Source organism: Oncorhynchus clarkii, chromosome 1 (assembly GCF_045791955.1).
Source record: "Oncorhynchus clarkii lewisi isolate Uvic-CL-2024 chromosome 1, UVic_Ocla_1.0, whole genome shotgun sequence".
In the NCBI taxonomy this organism is placed as follows: domain Eukaryota; kingdom Metazoa; phylum Chordata; class Actinopteri; order Salmoniformes; family Salmonidae; genus Oncorhynchus; species Oncorhynchus clarkii.
Genome location: NC_092147.1, coordinates 64,355,685 through 64,364,787, shown reverse-complemented (window position 1 = coordinate 64,364,787; position 9,103 = coordinate 64,355,685). Strand labels below are relative to the sequence as shown.

At 41.1% G+C, this 9,103-nt stretch overlaps 1 protein-coding gene across 1 annotated transcript; it reads right to left on the bottom strand.

The window, feature by feature from the left end:
* Positions 1-478: 478 nt before the first annotated feature.
* Positions 479-7,405, bottom strand: LOC139410468 (cytochrome c oxidase subunit 7A2-like, mitochondrial). The gene is made up of 3 exons (XM_071155802.1): positions 7,190-7,405; positions 1,790-1,924; positions 479-1,407 (listed from the first exon to the last, which is right to left on the bottom strand). The coding sequence occupies exons 1-3, from the start codon at positions 7,331-7,333 to the stop codon at positions 1,270-1,272; spliced, it is 417 nt and encodes a 138-aa protein (XP_071011903.1). The 5' UTR covers positions 7,334-7,405; the 3' UTR covers positions 479-1,269.
* Positions 7,406-9,103: the final 1,698 nt, after the last annotated feature.

Genomic DNA, 9,103 nt, shown 5'->3' with positions numbered 1-9,103 from the left:
TCAACAAATACAAACTGTAATAGCTGAAGTGGATAGATTAAATGCAGCCGTCATTTTGTGGGCCGGGCAGCCCAGATATGTCAATCAACAATTGACATTGCATAACGTCATATTCAAATGAACGGTAATCGCCACTTTAATTACTGCATGACATCAATATTAACGTATAAGAGTATGATGGAAAGGTCTAGCTAGCTGCCCATCGCAAAACTCAAATTAACAATTAAGCAAAGAAGATATCTGCTTCCCCTCGATGAAGTCCGATACTCAAGGTCATACACGTTTTTAATTGGCCGGAGTTGAGTTGGTCTGCCTGGACGATGTTGGAAAATAATTACATGTCAAAAGAAATCTACAAGTTGAACGAGAACGTCCAAGTAGCATTTGTTCATGGCTCCCACTATAAGGAATATCCCATTTCATGGTCAGCTATTCTTAGAAGCAGATAGGTAACAAAATGAAAAGAAAACAAAAAATGTTTTACAAACAAAATATACTTTATTATCCCAAGACAAAATTACAATGACTTGTCAGATACTCTGTGCACTCCCTTTCTTTTTTTTACAGAAAACCGTCAGTTAGTATGCAGACTAAATGACAACTCAACCTCTGCACCATAAAAATAGGGACTTTGTGGGCATGCAAATAAGGTAATGCAGATGTGACTTCTCAAAAGCAGAGTTTAATACAGAAAGAAACCAATGAATGATATCACACAACCTGAAGTACCACCTCATTATTAGCTTTGAAAAAAGGTGCTAGCCCCATCCACCCTCTCGCTCAGAACAAAAGAGCACCCAAAGTCATCCATGTTATGAGCACCCAAAGTCATCCATGTTATGAGACCTCAAATTCTTTCCACACACAGGGGAGTGCTCTGGCAGAAAACATGGTCAGACTTTTTTTAAATGTAGATTGTTGATACTCTAGCCATCATAGTTATGTACCACTGTTATGGTGCTGGTTGTTACCGAGACATCAGCAGAGATATACATGCGGAAATGCACAACTTGCACAAGAACACAGAGCAAGTGAGATAGGGCAAGTAGTGATATGACATGGACTTAAATTTGACAAAGTATAGATTATTTGAGTCTGATGAAAACCTCAACATGAAACTAGGCATATCAATAAGACATGGGGACATATAATTGAGAGTAAAGGGATTCCTTTCCTTGACCGTCTGAGCACAATCATCATCCACATTATTGCTCCTAATCATATAGAATCCTGTTGGAACCTTGAAGGGGAAGAGGCTGGATAAGCAGATCACTTCCTTGGCTGGGCAGCTATGTAGAGAGCCATCAGGCAGTAGAGGGTCCCTCCAATGGTCAGGCCCATGGTGGTCCTGTACAGCATCTTGTCCATCAGGCCTCTCTTCAGGTGCACAGGGATACCGTCAGACTTCTGCAATGTAGACAGAATAAAGAGAATGAGATATGATTGCAGTCGCCAACTCCCCACTGAGTCACAGGGGGGGAAATCCTCATTTTATTAAAGTCCAAACTTTATCATTGCTCACAACTTCTCTGCAGGGACAGAGGAGTGTATAACTTTCTAGAAAACTAGTCGGAACTAGTAGGAATTGTGGCAGTGAAAGTTCATGGTCGAAGTAAATTACCACAGGAGTAGATGGCGTTATCTTCTAACAGACCAAGGTCAAATAGGAAAAACTCCTACACAACCTTCCTGGGTGATTGGGGTTCTGTGATTATCAACAGAACCCCAATGACCCTAGGAAGCCAAGCAGTGTGTGGGTTTGAACAAAAGGTTAGTGCAGTGTCTGTACCTGGAAGAGTTTCTGTAGGTCAGGGACTTTGTTGTGTCCCAGGTACTCCACTGTGTTCCCTGCCTCCGACACATATTTGGTGGGGGTGGCAAAGATCATTGGAGGGGCCTCCATGGGCACTGTTACCCTCAACCCCTAGAGAGACAAAACTTTAGAGTGTGGAAACCACATGACAAACACAGTTGGTCCTATCAGTGTTTGCTCTTTATGCATTTAGCAGCGGGTGCACTGCCGTTGCTAAATCGTGGCCACCACTGAAAAAATAAATACATAATGTAGATGTATGCCCTAGGAAGACCCCCTCCTGCGAATTCATCTCAAAATGACTGACTTATGTTAAAGAAATACTTTGGGATTGTTGCAATGAAGCCCCTTATCTACGTCCCAAGAGTCAGATGAACTCATGGATATCGATTGTATTTCTCGGTGTCCAGTATGAAGGAAGTTAGCATTGGCTTGTAAAACGACCTCTAAGTAAAAGCATGCTAGCTGTTACCATAGACCTCCAGTCATTGTGCTAACGCTAGTTACCAATTGTGCTAACGCTAGTTAGCAACTTCTCTCAAACTGCACGCAGAGACATAAAAATGGTATACATGAGTTCATCGGACTCTGGGGAAGTAGATAAAGGGCTTCATTGCCAAAATCACAACGTACACCTGTAGTAAGGATTAGAAGGTCTGCTGTTTACACGTGCAAAGGTGATTGTTTTGGTAACACTATATGCCTTGCGAATAATTTTATTTCCCAAACTAGTTATGGAAAAGAGATGCATGTTTCTGAACAAAACATCATGCCTTGTTTACAACATGACCGACTGCTGCAGATTACTGTTGGATTTGAGAAGGGCACTCCTCCCTCACCGATAAGGTCAACAGGGTCAAAAGTGGTGTGGTTGTGGCTCACTCAACATAGCAAGGACTTTCATAGGTAAGGTATCTAGCTAGCTAGAAAACGCTATTAGGGTGCATAACTAACGGATGAGCTATCTATGCATCTTTGGTAGTTTATGTAACATTACTAGCAGCATCTTCAAGGACCGCCACCCCCACACCTCAGCCACGAGCTGTTACCTTCTGCCCAACTAAGGGAGTTATTGGAGCTAAATCGAGGTCTGACCCACATCGCCATGCGCCTTCCCAATTTTGTAACATTGCGGAGGGCTCTGCATAGCGCCGCATTGATATGATTGGTTGATTAGGGGGGGGGGGGGGGGGGGGTACATCCTGTATAAATACAAATTCACTTCCTTGACAACAGCTCTACATTGCTCCGCAAAGCACAAGTATGAACGCCCTGACTTCTGCTGAGGCCAAATCACCCTAAATGCTGCATGGCCAATGGAGACGTCGGATTGACCATGCGACCAGATACACAATGCACTTCTCTCTCCAGAATGCACTCTCCCCTGCCAAATTGTGCACATTCATTGTTTCATAACGTAAATTTAGTGATTTTCTAGTGTTTTATTGTTAGACTATCAATACCCCCCTTACATATACCACCCGTAGTACATTTACCGCTAATTCATAATCTACAACGTTTGTTACGGTAACTTATTTTAATGCATTCAATAGTATTGCAGTCTTCCCATTATCTGAGTGGACACGTTGTCTGCAGTGCACAACCTACGCTACACTTGGAATGAAATAAACCAACGTGTTTCACACATTCCATTTAAGAGTTGTCAACTGGGTTTTGTTTGAAGCGCTCCTATCAATGTGGAGTAAGGACGCGCACGCATAGAAGTAGACCTATCGGCTCGGCTACCTGGCCTGCGCGCAATTGTAGGCATGTAAAAATGGGCCCATTTTGGGATCTGATAGTTTTTCCTGATTGGCTTAACGCACCACCACTAATGACCTGTGGAGCTTCTCAAGGTCATGTTTTCACCTCAAAACAGCAAGCAAACAAAGTCTGTCTCTACATCCATTGAGAATTACAATAGTTCCTCAATGTGTTTGCACTTGCACTGAAATAGGTTCCGGTACTCATTTTGGGTGCAGATACAGTTCATATTTAAGTGCAGGAGCACCACAATACTTCTGAGCTGATATTCGATAAGAGGAATAGGAACTCAAGCAGTTGAACATTTGAGATGCTGGTACTCAGCTTTGGTGAGCTCCTGTCCAAGTCAAGCACTGTTTCTTATCCCTTGTGCAAATAGCCTACAGCTGTGTCTGTCCCAAGACCACTGGCATGGGAAACTGAGGGCCCAGAATATTTTATACAATATTGCATTCGGGCTGGACCCAAGTTAAGACAATGTTTAAAGTTCGTGGTAGACAGGCCATGTGTATGTATGTAGCCAATGTGATTTATAGGATATTTCCTTTTGAATCAGGATATTTTCTACCTGCAGCTGCAATCTTTTATTTGTTGGCTACTTTTAAAAATTTGGTAATGGCAATAGAAGTTAATTTTTAGGCTTGTATCCTTTTCATTTAGATAGAATTGATTAACCACATGACAATGATTTTGAGATATGAAAAAGTTATAAATTAATCTGCTTCACAAAAATGTGCATCTGAAAACAATAGCTACCACACAGATCGGTAGAAATGGTAAGATACATTTGCATTCAACATGAGAAAGGTTGCAGACTCCTCGTGTTGTCTATTACTGACAACTTCATGAGAGTAATGGCAGAATCTGAAAAGGCCAGCAGGAGAATAGTTGGGTCAGGTTAAGTTCTGGTTATCTAGATCTCTGGCACCCTCGAAGCAGTTGTCTTATTTCATCAAATCGTAAGCTAAAAGCCTCAGACAAGCTCAATGCATATAGTCGATTTTATTCAAACACATGGGGTGTGTCTATATGGAAAAAATACACGTTTAAAATTTTCGACCAATCAATTGGTCGAAAGAACGACTTTCGGTCGGCCAAGATTTGTTTTAGTCGGGGAAAGCCCTAGAACGGTCATCCAACTTTGTATTCCAAGTCGGAAACTCTGCCATCTTTCTAGAGTTCCAACTTCCCGACCTGAAGATCACTGACCTCATGAGAAGTTGGTAATAACCACAACTTTTGGACAGAGGTGCAATGACGCGAAAGCGCAAGAATGGTGCTGTTAAGATCAGAGATTTGTCTGAGTACACCTTCGTTCGAGGTGTACATACCTACGTCTCCTGATTGAGTTATAGGTCTCCATGCTCTTGAGAAACTTGATGATCTACAAATGGTGTCAGATGGCAGCGGTGAAGATTCTGAGGTTGAGCCAGTCCAGGAGGAAGTGGACCTACCTGCGGCGACAGGTGTAGTGGAGACTTTCAACGGTTTCCCTGATAATCCTATCAGATGATTTTTGGAAAGAGTGGATTCCTGCTTTTGGTCCGACCCATTCATTGTATCGGGCTGGGTAAAGGACAAACTGGCAATGGTTACATCAGTGAAAGTTTTAAGAACAGGAATTGTTTTGATTTTATGTGTATCCGCCTGAAAGAATGAGAGAGGTAAAATGTTTCATATACTGAGGCAATGAAGAGGGTAGAGCCCAAGGGTGAGAGAGTCAACTGGGAGCCCCCCAGTGAGTCGGCCTGAAGAGAGAGAGAGAGCCAGAGGATGAGTTTTAGTAAGGTTGGATTTCTTGCATGTATAGCCAGAATATAGCTGTGGTAGTTGCAGCAGCAAAATACTTGGTTGTGAGAGATTTTACTGGAGAAGATCTAAAGAAAGTTGTGAGAAGGAGTTCCATCCTCCCAGGCCGACAGCCTGGTGTAGGATTGTTTAGGGCCAAGTAATGGGATAGGGTGGTAGGTTTTTGGGGGATAGTGTAAATCAAATACATTTTCTTTGTCACATGCGCCCAATACAAACAGGTATATCTTACCATAAAATGCTTACTTACAAGCCCTTAATAAAAAAATGTTTTAACTCTGCATTGTTGGTTAAGACAGACTATTTGCTAAAAAAATAAATACCAAATAAACTAAAGTTTTGTAAAAAAGTAACACAAAAGGCTCCTTAATAACAGCGTCAACCTCCAAGCCATAAGACTGCTATACAGTTAATCAAATTGATACCTGGACTATCTGCATTAACCCCTTTGTTACGCTGCTGCTGCTACTTTCTGTTTATTAACTATGCATAGTCCCTTTACCACTACCTATATGTCACAGGAGATTGGTGGCACCTTATTTGGGAGGGACGGGCTTGTGGTAATGGCTGGAGCAGAATAGGTGGAATGGTATCACATTTGCACGGTTCCATCCAGGCTGTATCGCAATCGGCCGTGATTGGGAGTCCAATATGGCGGCGCACAATTGGCCCAGCGTCGTCCGGGTTTGGCCGGTGTAGGCCGTCATTGTAAATAATTTGTTCTTAACAGACTTGCTTAGTTAAAAAAAAAAAAAAAAAAAACTAAACAAGTACATATTACCTCAATTAACCCTGCACATTGATTCTGTACCGGTACCCCCTGGTATAAAGGTCGTGGATGGCAGGAAGCGTCGCCCCAGTGATGTACTGGGCCGTAGGCACTACCCTCTGTAGTGGCTTGCAGTTGGTGCAGGGTTACGCCTAGATCACACCGACAGTGTCTTTGCATTTTGGTACATCAGAAGTACATTCATTTTAAAATGGAATGCTGCATTTGCCTCCAGAGGCTCCGCAATTGCGTCACACCATGGATGGTGTAACCCACTGTTCTTAGGCCGTCATTGAAAATAAGAATTTGTTAATAACCGACTTGCCTAGTTAAATAAAGGTAAAACAAAATAAAACAAATATGGCGCATCCGACCACATTTTCGGATCAGGCATAAATTTGATATTTTTAATTTAACCTTTATTTCACTAGGCAAGTCAGTTAAGAACAGATTCTTATTTACAATGATGGTCTACCGGAGAACAGTGGGTCAACGGTCTTGTTCAGGGGCAGAACGACAGATTTACCCGGGGATTTGATCATGCAACCTTTCGGTTACTAGTCCAACGCTCTAACCACTAGGCTACCTGCCGATCCGGCACATAGGAAAAATGTATTGCACCACCATCTATTACTCTACTTTTTTTTATTCACAATGTGGAATCCGAAATGAGAATGGTAGCAATACGCCAAAAATCGTCTAGTCCGGAGATTCACAGACTAATCCTGAATGTCTCTGCAACAAAACGCTGCTAGCTAACCGGCACCAACTTGCCAGCTAGAGCTAATGTGTTTCCTAGCTTTTTCGGTCGAGCCACCTTAGCCAAACACAACATTAACTAGCAAATCAACTGTTATAAAACAAATATATAATGTGGCGAGATTTCTTAGCCATGTTGTGTAAATCAATACATGTGTTTGTTGTGCCCAATTGAAAACAACCTTATTAGCTAACGTTAGCTAGCTAACAATGTGAAGGTCATTAGTGCATTTTTACATATTTGACTGCCTGCTGGACATGCTTTCTGTACCTACCTGAGGGCTGTACGCACTCGGTGCCGATCCAGCAAGTCTTTGTGTAACTCCATTTAACTTGTAGTACATTTTACTTGGTTGCAAAACAAAAACAACAGTTACGAATGAGGTCGGATCACGGATGTCCCCTTGCTGGCCAAACATGCAGAGAGGAAGGACCCAACATTAACGACACAGCAGGTTGGCTCAGTGGTGCCTGATTAGAATAGAGTGATAATGGCGGCTTTTTGTAGGCACTATTAAACGGTCCAGCTTTTGTCAAATGAACGTCAAAAGTGTAATATGTTTTCTTAATTTAAATTAACCCTTTCCTAACCTGAACCGAATTACCCTAACCTGCTGCGTAAATTATCCTAAACTGCTACGAAAAGTAAAATCTGACGTTAATTTTACAAAAACTGGAGTCCATCTAGCCATAACCCTATTAAACAGAGGCCAACTCCATGACTCGGTGGCCAAGGCCAATGTGGAAATGAATGCTAATGTCACATTTTGTGAATTTTGATGCATTTATTCAATCAAAACAAGTAAAAAGCAAGCAATATGCTAACATGGACCCAAAGTCTCCTCTGAACATAGTTCGGGAACCGATAAAACAAGCACTATCCCACTGAAGAGATATGGGGTTGCATGCCTGGAGCAAAACAATTTACTATCATTGTGTTTTCGTTTGAGCTGTTAAGCAGAAAGCTAACTAACTAGCTTTTTGTCGAACAGTAGCGTAGACTAGTTTTTACAATTTTATTTTACTCTTATTGTAATATATCCTGATGGCTAGTCACTTTACTCTGACACAAATCATGCACAAATCTCCCTCAAATACCACGTACTTCTGCACATTAATCTGGTACTCCCTGTATATAGCGCCATTTTTGTCGATTTAATTGTATTCCTCTTGTGTTACTATTTTTGTTGGGAAGGGCTCGTAAGCAAGCAATTCACGGTCAAGTCTATACCAGTTGTATGTATATGCATGTGACAAATAACATTTGATTTGATTTTGATTTGATGGTTGGCGTAGTGAGGCAAAAAATGTTGCGGCTAATGTTGTTGTTTTACAATTTCTTACATATTTTGAGCACATAAAGGCTTCATAATTCATAAAGGCCATGTTAACTGACACCTTATCTCTTAGAAAAAAAACGTAGAAAATCTCCTAAACCTGTGTTAATCTCAGACCTTATTTTCGGTGTATATCCCAAAACCTAAATATTTTCCCCATTCATTCCCCCAATACAATGCACACAAAAAAATGCTAACTCATTTCCAGTTTTTAGAACCATAAATTGGCGAGCTCAATTATAAAACAGATTGTTAGGATGCTGATTGGTTGATAGCAGGGAGATATTCACCACAATCCCTGGGTAATGCCTCTTAACAATACCATTTGAATTATCAATGCACATCCACTGTCCTACTGCCCAGGCATCCAATTAATAACCTTAATCTCTGGACAAAAGTGTCTAGACATACACTACCGTTCAAAAGTTTGGGGTCACTTAGAAATGTCCTTGTTTTTGAAAGAAAATACATTTTGGGGGGCTATTAAAATAACATCAAATTGATCAGAAATAGCATGGACTTTGTTAATGTTGTAAATTACTATTGTAGCTGGAAACTATTTTTAATGGAATATCTACATGGGCCCATTATCAGCAACCATCACAACTGTGTTCCAATGGCATGTTGTGTTAGCTAATTGAAGTTTATCATTTTAAAGGGGAACTGATCATTAGAAAACCCTTTTGCAATTATGTTAGTGCAGCTGAAAACTTTTGTTTTGATTTAACAAGCAATAAAATTGAACTTTAGACAAGTTGAGTATCTGGAGCATCAGCATTTGTGGGTTCGATTACAGGCTCAAAATGGCCAGAAACAAAACACTTTCTTCTGAAACTCGTCGGTCTTATTGTT

Excerpts from the sequence above, each read along its gene's own strand:
- LOC139410468 (XM_071155802.1), bottom strand. The coding sequence starts at position 7,333 with ATGTTTGGCCAGCAAGGGGACATCCGTGATCCGACCTCATTCGTAACT. Across the intron at positions 1,925-7,189 it reads CGAGTGCGTACAGCCCTCAG|GGGTTGAGGGTAACAGTGCC; the intron begins GTAGGTACAGAA and ends TTGTCTCTCTAG. Across the intron at positions 1,408-1,789 it reads ACCTACAGAAACTCTTCCAG|AAGTCTGACGGTATCCCTGT; the intron begins GTACAGACACTG and ends TCTACATTGCAG.